This window comes from Protopterus annectens, chromosome 7.part0 (genome assembly GCF_019279795.1).
Source record: "Protopterus annectens isolate FY-2018-M chromosome 7.part0, PAN1.0, whole genome shotgun sequence".
In the NCBI taxonomy this organism is placed as follows: Eukaryota; Metazoa; Chordata; order Ceratodontiformes; family Protopteridae; genus Protopterus; species Protopterus annectens.
Genome location: NC_056739.1, coordinates 1,678,069,218 through 1,678,089,068, shown reverse-complemented (window position 1 = coordinate 1,678,089,068; position 19,851 = coordinate 1,678,069,218). Strand labels below are relative to the sequence as shown.

At 40.0% G+C, this 19,851-nt stretch overlaps 1 protein-coding gene across 2 annotated transcripts in view; it reads right to left on the bottom strand.

Annotated features, from left to right (window-relative positions):
• Nucleotides 1–19,851, bottom strand: part of ACAN (aggrecan) — a 538,406-nt gene that overhangs the window by 319,032 nt on the left and 199,523 nt on the right. For both annotated transcript variants that reach the window (XM_044078192.1, XM_044078191.1), the window contains exon 6: nucleotides 2,527–2,820. In XM_044078192.1, the coding sequence (XP_043934127.1) occupies nucleotides 2,527–2,820 (294 nt within the window). The remainder of the gene's footprint in view (nucleotides 1–2,526; nucleotides 2,821–19,851) is intronic.

Sequence of the window (19,851 nt, the reverse complement as noted above, 5' to 3'; positions counted from 1 at the left end):
AGAGATACTTTAAATATAGTGACTTAAATGTACTTAATGTACCTGAAAGGCACTAAAAAGAATTCCAATCCTGTACACACAGAATAAGGATATTAGTCATCTGCACCCCCACTAAACACCAGGCATGTACTGTGAATAATAAGAAAAACTTGGGGAAAAAAGTAAATTATAAAGGGGGGGCTTCAAACACTGTACCTCTCAGAGGAAACATCCATATCTCCTTTTTCCCTGCTGCTGGCTAATTACTGAAGGATACAATCAGTCACTGATGCCAGACATTAAAGTTTTACACTTAATATTCTTCAGTAACTGCATGCTAGTACAAACATTGTTATTCAGGTAACTTTCTAAGTTTGTAAGAGGATTAATTAAAATCTATACCTGATTCTATGTCTTTGTCCCACCATTAATTCTAACTTTGTCTAGAGTTCTTGTTCTATCAGGCTGAGGGATATGTTTATCCTCCCTCTCCCACCCTATTGCAACTCACAAGTTGTTGCAGGCATTGAATAATGCCCAATATCCTTATTTTATTAAAAAAAAATTGCTGCTGTAACTTATCAATATCACACTGTCACTCAACAATCTCTGCACCTAGTAGAACAATGACTAACTGAAAACAACCTGCTTCTGAACCCCAAAAAGACCAAGTGTCTCCTTTTCCTTCCAAAAAACCCCAATCCAGCTAAAGACAACTTCACCATCTCATCCTTAGATAATGCAATTATCACCACCGGCTCAAACACCAAATTGCTTGACGTTACTGTAGACCAATTAAAATTCGACCTACATATCTTAAACTGTATCAACAAGTCTAGTCAAAAACTAGGTCTTCTATAACACAACAGCAAATATATACCTAAAAATCTAGACCTATACTGGCTCAAACATTTATTCTACCATCCCTGCTATATGCTGCATCATACTTATTAACCACCATAATAATCTCTTAAACAAACTAGAAACCACCTATAACAAGATAGCCAGATTTGCAGCCAGTAATAGCTACAGTTTCCATCATTGTATATCCCTGGAATGTTTAAGATGGCCTGAGCTCTCCCACATGCTTCAACTATCTCAGCTACAAATTGCAGACAGCATCCTAAATAGCGCCAACTCCTGCCCTGCCCTTTCATCCATAAATACACCCTACACACCCAATTGTGACTTCAGAAGCACACAAAAAAAAAACTTCTGCAGGTGACCAAGCCAAACAAAAATATTGGAAAAATACTTTACAGTCATTCAATTGCATACTCATGGAACAAACTTCCATTGTCCCTTCGCTTCACTACCAAAAGTGACAAATTCAAAAAGCAACTAAAACTTAATTTCCAACATGCATGGATTCCCAACATGCATGAATATGTACTTGTTAGGAAATTACCTAATGATTTTTTCTTCTTATCTCAATTAACATATCTGCTTGGTATGTACCTAAACTGTCTACATATATTACTCTTTCTGCAGTTAATACCTATGCTATTAAATGTATCTTTGTTGTACTATGCTATGATGTTACTCTGAATTTTTTTATTCTAGGCATTGCTACATTCCTTGTAAATAACTTAATGCTAACCAAATTTCTCAAACATATTGTTACTGCAGTCTCAAAATTCTGTACTTTCGCCTTGTATATATTCATATTGTAGATTTCTCTCTGTTTTTGTACTAAGTATCTTACAACTTTAATTGTTAGGTTTTTTTAGTTTTTATTACTTTCCTGGTGCTTTTCGATTCTGGTCTCCACTGAAAAGGGGCTCTCTGGGCCCAGTCAGACTTACCCAGTTAACAAATGTAAAAATAAATAAATAAAATAAATTAGCCAAATTAGCACAACAGAGTAATGTTGGTGTTGTGTGTGTGTGCGTGTGTGCGTGTGTGTGTGTGTGTGTGTGTGTGTGTGTGTGTGTGTGTGTGTGTGTGTGTCTGTGTGTGTGTAAGAGAGAATGTGGGGGTGCCCCTGCTAATGCACTAGCCAGCACTGTTAACTACTGCAAGAAATGCTGAATAACATTCATGGTAGTTAACAGCAATTCAAAGTCATGTAAATTAGCTAATAATGAGATCTTTCCTCTTATGGCTAATGTGTCTCTGAATCCAATAGTACAGCATCACAGAAACATGGACTTTATATTGCAGCCCTTAATGCAAGATCTAGGTTTCTTTCTGAATCTGTGAAATGCTCTGTTGCTTGCCTTTCATTATCAGAAGGTTGTGATATAACAGGGCATAAAGATGGACAGTATGAATGTTTCCTTGTGTTTAGCTTATTTTTCTTAACAGTACAACTGCAGCTAAATTAGAAAGAATCATATATCCAATGAATGAGTTCTTTAAAATAAAATTGTTCTTTATAATTAAACCGCAAACAGTGTGAGATGAGGCAGTTCTTAACTATCTTCAGTATGGTATATCATAACATTAAGCATAAAAACAGCTTCAGTGACTGTGTGAACACCATTCTGTGAACAGGCTTGAGAAACAAAATAAAAATATAACAAGTAAAAACTTCTCCTTGCTTACCTTTAAAACATATAGCATCATAACGTGACAGAGGATCCGGGTAGCCTGTCTGGTTTGGAAAGCGGTACACAGTGCGAACTCCCACTAGATTGCCTCCACATGTAGGCCTTGGCTTAGAGATGGGGTATCTGACACTGCCGTCTGCAAGCCATCCAGCACTGCACACATCCATGCCATCCTTCCAGGCAAGGTATAGTTCTCCAGTGGTTGACAGTCGAGCACCCTCACTTTGACACTTTTCTTGAGCTTCCTGGAAAGTGAATTTAGTGGGTGCAGTAGCATAGAATACCTGACCTAAAATTAAAATAAGTAAATAATTATGGTTAGGTCTGATACATTTTTTATGTATGAGTTCTCCTTATCTTATAATTATTTGGAAGATACAATATAGCAGATGACCACTGCAACATTTAAAATACTAGAAAATGATTAGCTCTTATTTGTATTCATATATGGTTTGATTTTAGTGTCATAAATTGCTTTGTTCTCTGAGGTACTTTGATACCTGCCCAGAGACTTTCCAACTCATTTGTAGCTTTCATCCCCAGTCATGACATTCTCATCCTTAGGAAGCTGGTATCTGTCCTTTAGGAATACTTTTATGAATAGTACCTTTGCCTGCCTGTGTGATAGTTCTCGTCATTCATTTAAATTCTGGTTGCTTGTAGCTCATTAGAAGCTGACCACATAATATAGTCTAACTGCATCATAGGAGAGGTTGCATCCTGCTTGGTAGAATGGTATGGAGTGTCTCATATAGATGGGTCTCCTTCAGCTGCTATACTCATTTGACCTTTTCTAGAGCATGATAGTCCAAGACTATGTTTCTGCATCCCTTTTCCATGGTATACATTGTAGTGGTGTAGGTATATGTTGTGGTGGACCTTTTATACACTCTGAGATCACAAGCTCTTAGAGAAAAAATGATGCACTTTATGAAGTTGTAACTCTTTCTGTGAGTTAAAGCAGCCTCATAGTGGTTGCATTGTGAGAGAGTAAAGTGTGAGGGCAAAGACCCCCATGTGCAGAACACAGGGGGATTACCACCCTGACAAAATACTCTAATAATGTTTTCTCTTTTGTTACACAATATGACTTATGATGCCTTCAGTGATATAGTTATATAGACTACTTTGGGATGAGAGCTGAATTTTTATTTTATTTGCCATATTCATGGCTTAGGGAATATGTAAAATTACTTTATGAATATGTTATGTGCCTTATGTTTACCTAAAAAGACATAATGTACCATTTTCAGCTTGGAGGCATTAGTGGACTGGAAAGCTTTCAGAACTGCTTCAGTGAATATAAATTAGCATTTCTTCACTAGTTATTAGCAATTGCTGTTGACAGTTTTTATCATAACTAATTAAGACTAGTCATGTATGTGTTAATGCTTAATGCATGATGGGTAAAATGCCATACATCTGTGCACTTAGTCTATAGTAACACTATGTACTACTTCACATCAGTAAGTGCATACCTCTGGTGCTCATTTGCCAAACCTTTCTGCTACCATGTCTTTGAAATCATACCTTTAAAAAAGAAGTTATGTACTCACCATAATGTCACATCTGTGTTGTCCATTTTCATTCTTCCTCAACATGTGGTTCAGGATCTGATCCTTGAATTTGACTCAGCCACCTTTTACAGCTTGTGGATACTGCAAACTCTTGAGCTCCTCCCTTACCCATAATGCTCTAGTTTCCCTCCATACCTCAGATCTTGTTTGCTGACATTTATTGCTAAATAACAATACAAGAAATAATGGTTACGTGAGAAACCACTATCTGGAGCTAAAAAAAAACAAAAAAAAACAGGAACTTTGGTTCCCATAATATCTTTTAATTCTTCCAAAAGTCATGAATAAAATGTAGGGGGTTGAAGGGAGGAGAGTTGAGGAATCATGAAAATGGACAACACAGATGAAGAGTTATGGTGAGCACATACCTTCTGTGCTTGATGTTGCCAATTTGCATTTATACCTCAATATGTGGGACAGAGTTTCAAGCTACCTGAATCCTAGGTAGACTCTAAGACAGTTTATTCCTAAGCACTGTTGAGACAAAGGCTGCTCTTTCGCTAGAGACTAGATCAACTTTGTAATGAGCATTAAAAGTATGAGGATTAGCCTGAGTAGTTGCAGCACAAATATCATCCATGGACAATCTGGATAGAAATACTGAAGAGGCTGCCATGGACCTGGTTGAATGAGCCCTCAAGGTTTTTGACAAAGATAAATCCAATTTGTTGTAGACATATGAAATGCAATCAGTTAGCCACTTAGCTAAAGTTACATTGTTAACTTGCTTTCCCAATCTTGATTCTGAAAAAGAGACAAATAATCAATCTGATTTTCTGAATTTTTCAGTTCTATGCAGATAGAAACATAATTGCCTGTGACTGTCCAACAAGTGTAAAATGTATTCCCCTTTGCTCGAGAAATCTAGAAAGAAAACTGGAAGACTGATAGATGATTATGATTCTGACACCACCTTAGGAAGAAAAGATGGATTGGGTCATAAGCACACCCTATCTTTATGAAGGATTAAATAAGGAAGTTTAGAAGATAAGGCTTGAAGTTCTGAAAACTCCCTAGCAAATTTAATGACTACCAAAAATATAGTTTTCCAAGTCAAAATCTTTAATTCACACTTTGCAGCTGGTTCAAATGTTGATTGAGTCAAGGGCTTGCAACACTAAATTCAAATCACATGGAGAAGTAGAATCTTTAAAGGGGGGGGGGGTCTCAGTAAAAAGCTTCCTTTTATAAAGGCCTTACAAAGTCATGAGGAAGCTAAGGTAGAATTGTCAACTCCTGTATGGAAATTATAAATGGCAGGTAATTGAACTTTAACCATTGAGGAACTAGTCCCTTCATTAAAAATAAAAGTCAAAAATTCAAAAACTTTGGGTATTGGTGCTGAAAAGGGGCCAATGTCTTTCTGTTGTAGCCCAAAACAAACAATTTCCATGTACTTTTCTAAATCTTCCTTGTGTAAGCTTTGTGGGAAGACCAAAGAATATGATGGACAGGGTAGAACAGCCTGGGTTTACTAGCTCTCAATAGAATTGGAGAAACCATGTGGTCAACTTTAACCCAAAATGTCCAGGTGAATTATATCTGTCAGGTGAGACAGAAGGGCTGGAATTGAATCCATTATCCAAGGGGGATGAACTAGATGAGGCCAAATGAAGGGGAACCAAATATGACTAGGCCAATAAGGGGCAATGAAGATGACTGTGCTCTTCAAGCGAGATGCTTTGTGAAGAAACTTTAGTGTTAGAGGAGTCAGGGTGAAAGCATAGAGGAGACTGGGGACCAATTGTTTAAGAGAGTGGTTCTCTGTGACTCACCAGACGGGGGGATCAGGGCAAAGAACCCACTGTACTTGTTGAGGGGATATGTAAAAAAGGTCGTAGCATGGCTAACCCTACTGGTGGAATATTTTCTCTGCAATTTTCTTGTTGAGAGACTAATTGTGATGCAATAAGACGGACCTGCTCAACTTTTGTCTGCTATCCCTTTGGACTTTCCCAGAGTGTGCATTGCCATCAGAAAATGGTTGGATGAGATCACCCTTTGCCACCATCTCATAGCTTCTTGACATAAGGGTAAGATCTGGTTCTTCCTTATTTGTTGATATACCAGACTACTGACATATTGTCCATCTGAATCACAATTATCCCTGAAGGGAGAGAGTCATGGAAGTCCTGCAACACTAGAACTGCTCAGATTTTAGAAGATTGATATGCATGTCGGCCTCTTCTGGGGACCAGGTGCCTTGGACTGTCTTTCCCAATGCTGCCCACTCAATTTTGGATGTATCCATGGTCACTATGGCCTTGGGCCGAGGAAGTATGAAAGGGCAGCCTTGTAAAATCTGTTCTCAGCAAATCCATCACCTCAGGTACCTTTTGAATTTTTTAGTTATTTTGATCTGGGTGGACAAAGGCTGGAACAGGATGGACCACTGAGCCACCAGGGTCCATTGAAGAATTCTCATATGGTATGTTGCCAATGGAAATAGAATTATGGCAGCAGAAATTGACCCTAAAGCCTGTAGAATCAGTAGGGCTGATTGTGAGGAATTTTGTGTTATCTTTTTCACTTGAAATCAAATAGTTTATACCAGTTGGAGAGGCTTTCATTGATACTGTATTGAACAAGGCTCCTATGAATTCTAGCACTTGAGTTAGTTCTAGCTGAAATTTGTTGAGATTGATGGTATTGCCTAGGAGAGTGCACAACTGGAGTACATAATCTTTTGCTTTGATTAATAGATTCCTGGTAGGAGCAGTTATGAGCCAGTCATCCAGGTAAGGAAACACTTGAAATTCTTGCAGTCTCAAGTGAGCTACTACTAACATGCATTTGGTGAACACCCTGGGGGCTGTGATGAGGGTAAAGGGCAGAGCTCTGAACTGGCAATGACTGGCTCCCAGATGGAAGTGTAAATATCTTCTGGACTGCCTGTTAATGTTTATGTGACAGTATGCATCCTGAAGATCTATTGAGCACATCCAGTCCTCCTGATGCAGAAATGGCAAAATGTACTAAACAGTGATCATCCACAACTTCATGCACTGAAGCAATTTGTTCAGAATGCTGAGGTCCAATACTGGTCTCCAGCTCCTTGTTTTCTTTGGCACTAAGAAAAAAATCTTGTGTAGGTTTCAGACTCTCTCTGGCCTGAGGGACCTCTTGGATGACTCTTTACTCTAGCAGCTTTTTATTTATTGTGCTGTTTCTTTCCTCTGACTGGGCGGATCATCAGGAGTCTTGTTCTTTCTTAATGTGGGGAAGAAAAAGGGTATTGTATAACCCCTGGAAACAATCCTCTACATCCATGTATTTATTGCGATGTCGTCATGCTATCTGGTGCAGGGATAAGTAACACCAACTGCCACCAGAGGTGGGAGATCAGGCCTTCATTCTGGAATGCTGGTATTATCTGTCAGAAAAGAAAGCCCTCAGTCCTTGATTCTGCAGGCCTTCTCTGCCATGTGGTTGGTGCTTTCCATTTGAATTCTCCATCTGCCCCTGGGGGAGCTGTCTCCAAGTGTATCAAAGAAAGGACCCTGGGTTTTTTTAACCACATTTTCCAACCACCTCATTGATTCCTAGAGAAGGTTCTTTGAAGGGTTGAAAAATGGACACCCAGAACAGACAGCATCTTACCATCTTGTTCACACCTGGATAGTGTTTCTTTCACTTTGGGGCCAAACAACGAACTTCTCTCAAAAGGGGCATTGATGAAGAAAGACTAGAAAGCATCTCCAAAATCACACAAGCACAAACAGGCATGTCTCCTAATGGAAATTCCTGAACCCACTGCCCTTGAGGTACCTTCAGCCACATGTGAAATGAACCTCATGAATGAATTTGAGATGGAATGGAGGGTAGTAAATTATGAGGCAATGGAAGTCTGTGCCTTTGCAGTTATTGTTCCTGAGAGGGATTTGGAGAGCTCTTTAATCAAATCCCACTGAAGTATGATGAAGTGTACCAAAAAGTTCAGTGACTTAAGTGCAAAAGTCACTGAAGCATAAACTTTCCTTTAGACTCTGCAGGTTTTTTCTTTGTGACTGCCGCTTCAACCGTGGCATCTACTGGTACTTCTTTGCTCCAGAACTCTCTTTCCTTTGGTAGTGGCAGGATTCTATGTAGTCTGTTAGGAATCAGCACAATAGAATTAAGTTCCTTCCTCTCCTGGTGAGAGATCAAATCAATGAAGTTATTGGCAGCGAAGCCACCCAAGAAGTAGATAGGCCAGACCCAAATGCCTCCAGGAATACTGATTTCTCTTGGGAAGAGTTATTGGTAGACCAACCACCCCTTTGCTTAAGTATCTCCAAAATGTATCCAAACAAGATATTGTCAGGTAGTGATCTTGGGGACCCTTCCCCTTCATTGAAATTAGTATCTTCCATGACCATCTGCTGAGGGGAGTCTAGATGCTTCTTCTTGCACTTTCTCTTCTTAGGGACTTTTATGGTGGGTTGCTGTGGAGAAGTATTGGAAGATATAAGTATACCCTGCTGGGTAGCCTAGAAACTTTGGGTTTGCTGTCCTTGTCGAGTAGAGTGTTGCTCAAGGCACAGAGACATATGGGATCCAGATGGAAGATCCTGGGAGGGGGGGTCATCTGTCCTCTAGAAGAGAACAGTCTCTCTACCACCTCAAAAGCAGAATGCCCTTAGGGTGAAGGCTGCCAATGGAGCCAAGAAGGTATGCTTTTGGACTGTCCACTCCCTCTGACCGGAAGACTGTCCACCCAGGGCAGAAGTTGAAGATGAGCTGTCCAATGCTTAGTCTCTTGGGTGCAGATATGGCTCCAATAGCTTTGGAGTCAACTCTAATACCTCTAATCTAACAACAACACTTCATCTTCAAGAGACATTCAGCTCTTACATGCTCAGAGCCAGTCCACTCAGAGAAGGTATTGGAGCCAAAGATACAATAACCTTTAGATCCGTTACAGTCAGTCCCAAAACACTCTGATACAAGGGCTCTAAAGCTGAAGGATGGATCAGAGAAGGAGCCAAGATCGGTGGTGTAACATTAGTAAAGGTATGCAGACTTGAAGGGATAGGAGCTTGGAGAACTCCCATCTGAATCTGTACTGAGAGGAACTTCCTCATCTTTCTATCCACATCTGTTTCTGTAGGACTTCTGGAAGAATGGGAAGAAGAGGCCACTGAAGGGTCCTTGAGTGATGGTGTCTCTCTAAAATGGGGAATGGTTGCTGAGAGGGGACAGGATCCATAGAAGATGCATACTGGGTACTGGGGGCTGTTTTGGCTCTGAAAGAACCAGATCCATTGAGGCAGACCTTGTATCTGAAACAATCAGATCAGAGGATTTGGTCTTCATATCTGACTTTTTTTGAGATTTTCCAGGCTGGCTCCATGGTGAGATCTGAAGAAGGAATCAAAGATGCAGAAAGTTCTGGTTGACACTTTCTGGAGTCTTTTTTGTCACCTTTGAGGGTTGAACTCCAGTCAGTGACTTAGAATAGGATGCTGGAAGAAGTCCTTTCAATATTAATTTGTTTTTACAGTCAATCAACACCCTGTGGTTAAAGGCTTTGTAGATGTAGCAGGATACCTTCAAGTGTTCAGGACCTAAACAATACAACAGGAGTCATTGACATCAGACAAAGGGATCTTATGCCCACACCGTCTGCGTTTTTTAGAAACCTGAAGGTTTTTCAGCCATTTCAAACAGTACTATAGAAAAAAAAGGTCAGCATTTTTTTTTTTGTTAGTAGAAAGTCAGAAAAAAATGCCCACAATGGTAATATAAGAATTACCATAAAGGTAACGGGGAAAGAAAGGGAAAAAGTACCAACAACGGTAACTAAGTTACTCTGAAGAAGCATAGGATAAGGGAGATTAAAAATAAATAGTCAAAATAGAAAGATATTGTAAGATGGAGAAAACGGAAGAAAAATATTTTAAAAGATGACAGCGACCACATCCATACATGAAAGCGGCAAACGAGATCTGAGGTATGGAGGGGGACTAGAGCATCATGGGTAAGGGAGAAGCTTAAGAGTTTGCAGTACGCATGAGCTATAAAAAGTGGTGATCTGAACCCACATGTTGAGGAATGAATGAAAATCGACATCAGATTTATCATTGTCCCATGCATGAATGTATGCTTTTTTACTAAGTAGATAACATAACCATCTAAATAAAATGTCCATAGATAAATAAATATTTATATACATTATTTTAGCAGATTTTCTGCGGCTGATATTCAGATACAGTGTTTCAAAACCTATTGTTAAAACTTATGATTTCAATATTTTTTTTAAAAAACACAATATAATCTAAAATTCTTTATATTTTTATTCATTAATGTAGATAAAGCTGCATAATAACATCATATTTTGCAAATAGTAAATATGGGGGACTGTTTCATTTGTCATTTTATGGAAATGGCAAATAAATCATAGGTTTGCATTTTTGTCAATGCAATCATTCATTATAATACAGTGGTAGCAGTGTTTATAAATAAGCAATAATAATGGCATGCCTACAGTGTGTTTTTGTAGATTCTGTTTACATATTTATAAATATTTGGGATCAGAGGTCTGTATTTACATTTTTCCCTTGAGAATATGAAGTTTATTCTTGCTCTAACTAAATTAAACAAAGGTATTAGGTGAAAAAACGTATAACCCACCAGTGCTATGCAGTCCGGTAAAAAGGCAGTTTAAATAACTCTATTTAAGTAAGAGCTTTTCATTAAATATACAGTAACACTGCAAAATGTTTTTTAGGTGCTCTTTTTTAATCCATAGGTTTAATCTGTATTACTTTTATGCCATGCTAATTGTCTCTTTATTTGTGTTGATAGCTTTAACGGAGTATACATATATATGTATTGGTAATCATGAAAATGCTGACCTTGTTAGATTATGACTGACAACTTCATGACTGAGTTCAGAAAGTCCTGGTCCTTGATGCTGAAGAGACATTATTGACATTCTACAAGTACCATGTGTATTCCATTTATGCAAAGTCCAGTCATCAAAAATGTTTTTTTTTTTTTTTTTTTTTTTTTTTAGTTTTTAACTTCAGGGAAAACTTTATTTGCTTGTTAAATACATGAACTATCTCTCATCAACTAAGGGCAAAACTACCATTCCTTTGTCTGACTAGAACTTAAGTATGCCTGGTTAATTAGGGATATGTATATTCATGCCATACTATGATGATAAATTATGACTGATTGTGTTCTGACCATCTATTTGATAATCTGTGCCATATCCAGCTATGCAGATATCTTTTATTGGATTGTTTGTGCTGGATGCCTCTCACAAGAAAGAGATTAACAATACACTATTGTGTGAAAAATAAAGTCTGATTTCACTTTTAAAAGGGTATTATTCAAAATCTGTTATTATGATATAAAGTATTTTTGAAGGTTGGGTTTCACCCCCTCATACAACCACTTACTATTTATTCTAACTCTGAATACTCTGCACCTCATTTTAGGGAGGAATGCTATGAAGTACCTTAATCCCCGACTTAGCCTATATTTGCCCACATTCAATTTTTGTACTCTTGCAGTTTCAGGTCTTGATCATATTGTAGGCATCCCTCTGGGTTTGACACATTCAGCTATTTTATAATCTATGTCTAGCCATGTTTCCAGGCAGGTCCATCCATTTTTATGGTATCCTCACAGACTTACATACAGTCAGTTTATACTAGAGAGTTATTGACTTGCTTCACAGCAATATTAGCAGATACTGAGGGGAGAGAATGTTTTTCTACAAGATATTATCTTTTTGGAATTTATGCCTATGTGGAGAGTAATGTGGTTTACAGGGCATCACATTGCAAAACATGTAATTATGTTTCCATATGTTGCAGTTCATTCATCCAAAGGCCACTACACACATCAAAGTACACTGTGCTCATAAAAGTAGGCTCTAACAACAGTCACCAAAACTTAGTCTGATCAAATGATCACAGATTTTCCAGCATAGTGAAAAAAAAATGCCCAGGTGGTGCAGCGCTTAGCGTTGCCACCTCAGAGCAAGAGGTTCTCCAGTTCGATTCTTGGCTGGGCTGCCTTCTGTGCGGAGTCTGCATGTCCTCCCTGTGGTCGCATGGGTTTCCCCCGGGTGCTCCGGTTTCCTCCCACATCCCAAAGACATGCGTAGGTGGATTGGACACTCTAAATTGGCCCTAGGTGTGAGTGTGTGTGTGTGTGCCTTCTGTAGAAGGCTGGGTGCCGCGCTGGCAACTCGACACTGTAAAACTCCACTGCCAATCATGAGTGGACAGGTGATCCGCTGTGGTGACCCCTAACCAGGAAAAAGCTGAAAGAAGAAGAAGAAGTAGTGAAAAAAATGACACTCTTCAAGTAACCACACAGTTCACCCAATATTTTAAACAAAAAAGCACACCTGTATATTCATTTTTTAGTTGGGGTGTTGGAGCCTTCTTGCAACTTACATATACTATTTCCAAGATCATAGAAAAATGAGGAAAATGAAACATTGGGTAATATATAGTCCAACTGTTTCCCCTTGCTGCTTACCTGATCTCCAGTATGGCAAATAAATAAACAAATGGTCATCTCTGTATAAAGCAATGTAATTAAAGTGTATCTCTTGACATGGTTTCTGCACTTATATAGACTGAGGTTGTGTTAAAAATATTTTCCTTACTGGTGATTTAGCCATTCACTGATGTTGTGTCAGAGGATGTAGGAGTGCTGAAGTCCAGAATTGAGCATTTTCTTGTACTTTTTGTACACAAGTTCATCTGAACAATTTCAAGCAGTTTCCCCTATCAAGAACTCATAATGGATGCAGAGCATATGGGTGTCAGCTGTATTTAGTCACTATCTGGGTGCACAGTGAGGTATTCTTTTACTTTAGTTTGGCTATAGAGCAACTGTCTCTGAGATGACATGTCCTGTTACATCACAGGTAACAATACATGGTAGTAAGTACACACAAACTGAACTAGTGGCAGTAGAGAATAAAGGATACTCAAGGTTCTGTAGCTGGACATTCCTTTCAGCAGATAATTCATTCATTGTGGGTATAATGACATTGCTGATTTACTCTGTGGTTTTCATTTCAACAAGTTTTATTCACTGGCTTTGGAAAAAGGAGAAGACAGAGGCATTTTTCTTGTTTGTACTGCTGAAAAGGACAAGCAGACACTGTAAATAATCTGCTCATGAGATTTGTGACAAGAAGGGGCCTTGCACAGAGAATAACAAGATTTAGGAATCTAAGGGAAGACATAATGAAGTCAATGAAAAAATGATGTTACATAATTTATGATGGAACAGTTGGAAATGGTAGGGCATTTCGTGGTCATTAGGCAGAAATACGGTTAAGGAAAAAGTGACTTTACTGAAGAGTGGATAGTCAGGTGACTACTGAGCGAATGTGAAAGAACTGAATGGAAGAGAAAAGCAGAGATAAAAGAGTGACTAGAAAAGTGATACTGACTGTTATGATGGTTTTCATTTGTTAAATATGTAGGACTTGCATTCTGACTAACTTGTTCTTGTCCTGCCTAGTAATCCATAGGTTCATAGATTCAAAAGTGCATACTAGGCTAATGGCCATGGGGGCTTTACAAGCCTAGTCCATAGGATTACCCTGGCATCATGCCACCTGACCTTAGCTCCCAGTGCCTCTGTCGAGTAAAGCCACTGGAGTGATCCCTGGGGTGAATTTTCTATTTCCCATCCACTCATCAAGATTTCTCTTGAAGAGGGCAAGTGAGGTGCTCTGCTTGACATGTATGGGAAGTCTATGCCATAGCATGAGCAGTCTCTGGGTTATGAATCTGTCCCTCCAGCATGTTCTGTTTATTGTGATAATGAGGTTGAGGTCTCTGGAGAGTGTGGTGAGCACCGATTGGGATTTCTTTAGATGTAGGATTTCTAACAGAGCTGGGTCAGACACGGCTTTGTAAGTCAAACAGAGATTGCCTCTAAGTAGGCGATATGAGACAGAGAATAGTTTGAGTTTTTTTAGTCTGTCCATATAGGACGAATATTTAAGGCCTAGGATCCTCTTTGTTAGGTACTTTTGCAGCCTCTCCAGTTGTTGCAGGTGTTTAGTGAGGTATATGCCAAATGGGGAATTGCACTCAATGACTGGCCTAATGAGGGAAGAGTAGAGGGAGACAATGACCTCTTTCTTACTGGATGCAAAACCCTTAGTAATGAGATGTGCCACATAGAAGGACTTTCTGACCACAGTGGCAATGTGATGGTCAAAAGAGAGGTTGCTGTCAACCTGTGTTCCGAGAGCTCTTATAATTCCTTCTGTATTTAGTGGATTACCATTGATGTGGTAATTCATGGGAACCAAGTTTTTCCCAAAGGGGATGACAACACATTTTTTGGCACTGAGCTTAAGGCCATAGTTCTGACACCAATAGCTGGTCTCAGTGAGAACATTCTGTAGGCTGTCAGCATCATCTATGGAGTTAATAAGAGCTCCCAACTTGCAATCATCTGCCAACTTTGTCAGCCAGAGTCCCTTCTTGTTGGCCTGGACTTCAGAAAAGTAGATACCAAACAGGAGAGGACCCAGGACCAAACCCTGTGGGACTCCACTCGTGACTGGTCAGCAGTCAGACTTGGAGTCAGCAACTTTCACACTGTGGGTTCTACCTGTGAGCCAGTTTGCAACCCACATAGTGATATAGGGGTTGATGCTTAGCTTACCGAGTTTTTTTATGATTCCTGAGTGGGGAATGGTATCAAAGGCCTTGACCAGATCAAGGTAGGCTATATGAGCCATCTTGAATTCATCCACAGCTCTGCTGACTGACTCAAAGAAGTTGACCAAGTTGAGCAGGCATCATCTACCCTTCACAAAACCAAACTGTGTTGGATCCAGAGTTTGGAGATTCCCTCTATCCTTGTTTATTAGGTCCATGATTATGCATTCCATAGCTTTGCATATCAGACACTCAGGCTAATGGGGTGATAGTTCCCAGGGTCTGTAGTCAATCCTACTTTGTGGAGAGGGATGACTGTAGCAGTGCACTATTCGGTAGGGACAAAGCCTGAGGTGAGCCTATGATTGAACAGGGCACACAGGTGAAGTGCCAGTTCAATCAGTAGTTCATGTAGAACACAGCCAGGGATATTGTCAGGTCTCATAGAAGCTGTATTCCTGGCTTTGGACAGTGCTGTTTTAACCTGTGCAGCAGTAATACTGGGTGCCTGGCAGTCTAATGGTATTGGGACTGGTCCCTTGGGGGTGAGGGGTAAAGTTGGCACTGAATCTGTCGGCCAGTATATTGTCAATATCTGTTTGTTCGGTATAGGAGGTACCATTGTGCAGTAGCTCAGAGCAAATCTGAGTATTGCTGAGGAGATTCTTTACATAACTGTAGAAGGCCTTGTGGTTGTCTTTATTATCTGCTGTAATTCTGTTTTCATAGCAAGCTTTAGAGGATTTGATGAGGGATCTCTACATTTTGTTGTGGCTGATAAGGGAGTTTTGCCAGTCTTGGGACTGCACCTTATTCTGCATCATTTGCCTCCTTCTGTTGTAGAGTTTGTTTATGGCAGGGGACCACTAGATTGGCTTCCTTTTTTTGGAGGAGAGTGTCTTGGTTCTGTTGGGTATGGTGAGATCCATGCATTTGTGTATGTGTTCATACAGTGGATTGGTGTATGATTCGGCGGTCATGCAACTGATCTCCATTTGCATGGGTGCTGTGAAATTAGCCACCTCTGTTTTTAGGAGTCCAAAGTTAGCTTTGGGGAAGTTTTTCATGGTGGTTACCTTTGCAGGGTGGTGGTGGTGGGAGGGATGTGGATTTCTAAGGTGATTAGTTTGTGGTCGGATCTAACCAGGGAGAAGCTGACTACTGTTGTAGAGCAGCAGTCACCCATGTTAGTAATGACCAGGTTATTGATGTTGCTACCTCTAATGGGGCTAATAACGAGCTGGTCCAGGGCATTGGAATTAATAAATTCCAGGAAATGTTGGGCAAGTGTATTAGTACATGAGTAGTTTTCCTAGTTAATGGAGGGGTAGTTGAAGTCGCCCAGTATGAGAGTGTTAGGTTGGACCCTAATATTCTCCACGGTGCTTAGGAATGTGAAGTGTGAGTCTTGGGACATGGCTGGGGACCTATAGCAGGCTATGACGTGAATCACTGTCTTACCCAATGTTAGCTGCACCTGAAGTATCTCAGATGCGTTATGTTGGGCTACTAGTCTGGAAGTGTGCACATCCTTTATGAATATGGAAACACCGCCACCTTTGGAGATTTGGTCCAGGTTCTGGGGCCGAAAGGTGTGGAATAAGTTATAGCCTGGTAATGCAGGGGTGCTTTCTGCTGCCTTGAACCAGGTTTCTGTTATGGCAAAAATGTTGATGTTCTCCATTTTAAGGTGTGCATTGAGTGGGTGCATTTTGAGATTTAGACTTCTAGCGTTGAGCAGCATGACCCTCAGATTGCATTTGTTTATAGCTGTTATGGTGGTAATTTGGTCTTTGGAACACCACCTAAAAAGGCACTATAAGGGTGGCAAGAGATTTGGCCAGTATCCGGAAGCCCAGGGGTGACAGATGCAGGTCATCTCTGGCACAGCATTGAGGTCTGTGAATCATGTAATCCCAGGCAGACAGATACTGGTTCCCCTTAGAATGACAACAGAAACTTAGCCAATTGTTGAAATCAATCATTTTTTGCTTGTACTGTGGTATCATTCTGGGTGATGGTAGGATGCTGCTCAGGGCTAGGGTCATATCCACCTGGGCTACATAATCTGAGAGCTCCTCCATGTCTCTTTTCATGCAGTCCAGGTAGTTACATCTCAGGTCATTCACACCCACATGTACAATGACAGAGTCATATTTGTACCTGTTGTTGAGGGAACAGAGTGCATGCATTATGTGGTGGATCCTTGTGTCTGACAGGCAGCTGACTGTTACTTTCTACTTATTCAACCTAGTGAGTGGGACATCAGTGTGCCTCACTATTGAGTCACCTATTTACTAGTGTGTTGGGCATGTTGTTTTGCCTTAGGGGCTTTGGTTGAATGGCACGCTGTTTAGGAGAGTTGTGTGTCTCACGATTAGTGTTGTGTTGTGTTGTGGTGGTCGAGTGCATTTCTGCCTTGGAGGTCTGTGCTGTTTGGGTAGATTTTTATTGAGAATCTCCGAGAAGGTAGATATGTGGTTTGTGTTTTTATGTGAAGGCAGAGCTGGTGTGTGCACTGTAGGGCTATGTGTTCCATGTGGTGTGGTGTAAGTGTTGACTTTCTCCTCTTGACCAGCTATTCTGGTCTTCACTGGAGAGTGTGTGGCTTCCAATTTGGATATATAAGTGCATCTCTCACAAGTCTGAGTGTTGGGAGGTAAGAGGAGAGGGTTGTCAGTGTACATGATGGAGTTGCTATATTGCCTCAGGATGCCCAAGTTCACCAGATTAACAGGAGAATGCACAGGGAACTGACCTTTAGACATGCCTGGAGGGATAGGCATTAATAATAACTGGAGCTGTTTCCTTTTAGAACGTTTAGTGCTGGTAACACTTCTGTGTGCTACAATAATTGCTATAAGAAGTCTGGTAAAGTGCTAGACTAATATGCTAGTAAAAGTGCAGGAGAGGAGAGAACTAGTAGACCTAAGGGAAAAATTGAAGAGCAGACTTTGGCACCGCTCAGAAGCTTACAAACATTCCTGGATACAGTAAATATGTATCTGGACTAGACTAGTTACAGGAAAGGTGGGAAACAAGTGCAAAAGTGGGCTTTTAAACCAGAAAGTTGAAAGTGATGGAAAAACTGCCCAAACAGCCAATAAACTACAATTTCTGGGCCAGAAACCACTCCTATTGTAGTAGATAGGCTACCTAGTGCTTACTACTCCCACTGATAACCTAGAAGGCTTCCCTCCAACACAGAAAGGCTTGGTGGGCTCAGAAGCTTATATACAGTCCTGGGTACAGCAAATCTGGACTAGACTAGTTACAGGAAAGGCAGGAACAGCGCAAACATGGGATTTTAAACCAGAAAGTTAAAAGAGATGGAAAAACTCCCCCAAATAGCCGATATACTATAATTTCTGGGCCAGAAACCATTCCTCTTGTGGTAGATAGACTACCTAGTGCTTACCACTCCCACTGATAAGCTAGAAGGCATCCCTCCAACACAGAAAGGCTTGGGGGGGGGGGGCTCAGAAGCTTACAAACAATCCTGGATACAGCAAATCTATAACTGGACTAGACTAGTTAAAGGAAAGGCAGGAAACATGCTTAAAATTTTTTTTTAGTAAAGTGGAAAGGGAGAAAGGAGGAGCAGAACATAATTCAAGGTTAAGAAACTAAGTGGGTTGGCCTTCTCAAATGTTCTCTATGTATTAGGTAGAATGAACTAATGACAATAGACTGGGAGGAGTGTCCCAGATCAAATGTACAGTAGGGGCGGGCAACTGCAAAGCCACAAAATATAAGAACAGAATACCAATAGGAAGGGAGAGTGGAAAACTAAATCAATTATATGATACACTCCTTGGCAGGAAATCAGAACAAATAAACACAAACAGATGTTTAACAAATGTAGAAAATTTCCAGTTAATACCTCAAACACAGTGAAACTAGCTGGAAATGATTTACAAACAGTGTGACAGTAAAAACCTTATTTATCAGGCCCTGCGAGGCAGACAATTTTAATACAACCATTCAGATTAGTTTATAGCTATAAAATACAGTAAAAAGTATGTAGCAGACAATAAATGTGCTATAAATAACTAGTAAAAATAAGCAAAAAACAGGATACTTAATGTTATATATCACAGATCAGAGTTTTGCTCAGTTCCCTTCCTCTGATTAGCTCTTTGTGAAATGTCAGAAACACTCACAAGGTAACTTCTTAAGTAACAGTAATTGTGATTATTGTACTTTTCAAATTAATAAGGTATTGGGAGGATAGGATGGTAATTGCAAGAAAGCACTGACCTAGAGATGCGTACAGCAAATTGGGAATGCCGTAATAATTTTGCACGTGGAAGTCCATGATGCATGTAACAACCATCAAGGGCAAATCTGAAAAACTTGGTCATTGACTGCATTGGGAAAGCAGGGAGAGAGATGCAGAGGAAAAATACATAATAAATCAATATATACTGCAGGTTTTCTTTCTGTGGAAAGAGATGGAAGGATACCTTTCACTGATCCATGGGACAGATGTCTGAAGTGTAGGGAATGTGCAACAAAAAGTAACACAAATGTCTGAAGTGTGAAGAATGCATATTAAGCTGTGTGACAGAAGTTTCTATGGTATAGATAGTTCCTAGGTATGCAGTCCAGAGAATCATTGAGAAACCGTCCTAAGCAATTTTCCACTTGTCCCAAAACACTGTCTGGTTAAGTGACTTGCTAAGGTCACACAGTAGGCAAATGAGGGCTGAGGGGATCAAACCCTGTAGCACAGCAAGCAGCTTATTAATAGCTCAGAGCCATAATCATCTGCACTAACTGCCTGATGCCCAGATTGTATAACTGGTAGTGAATGCGGCATATTTAAAGGAAACACACACAAAGTGAGAAGAAGCCAAATGTGCAGCAGAGTACCCGATACTGGGTTGTAATTAAACTTTGCAGTGCTGATAACCGCCTTGAATAATGTAGAGACACATTTTAATAACTGGATTCTATACAGACTGCTTGTAAGGAAGTTTAAATATGTGCGTGCCTGACAATACAGACACACTTCATTACTTTGTACTTGGTCTGGATTTGCGGTTGTTAATCCACTGACCCTTTTTGAACTTGGGAGTAAGAAAAAAAAATATTTGGAATGAC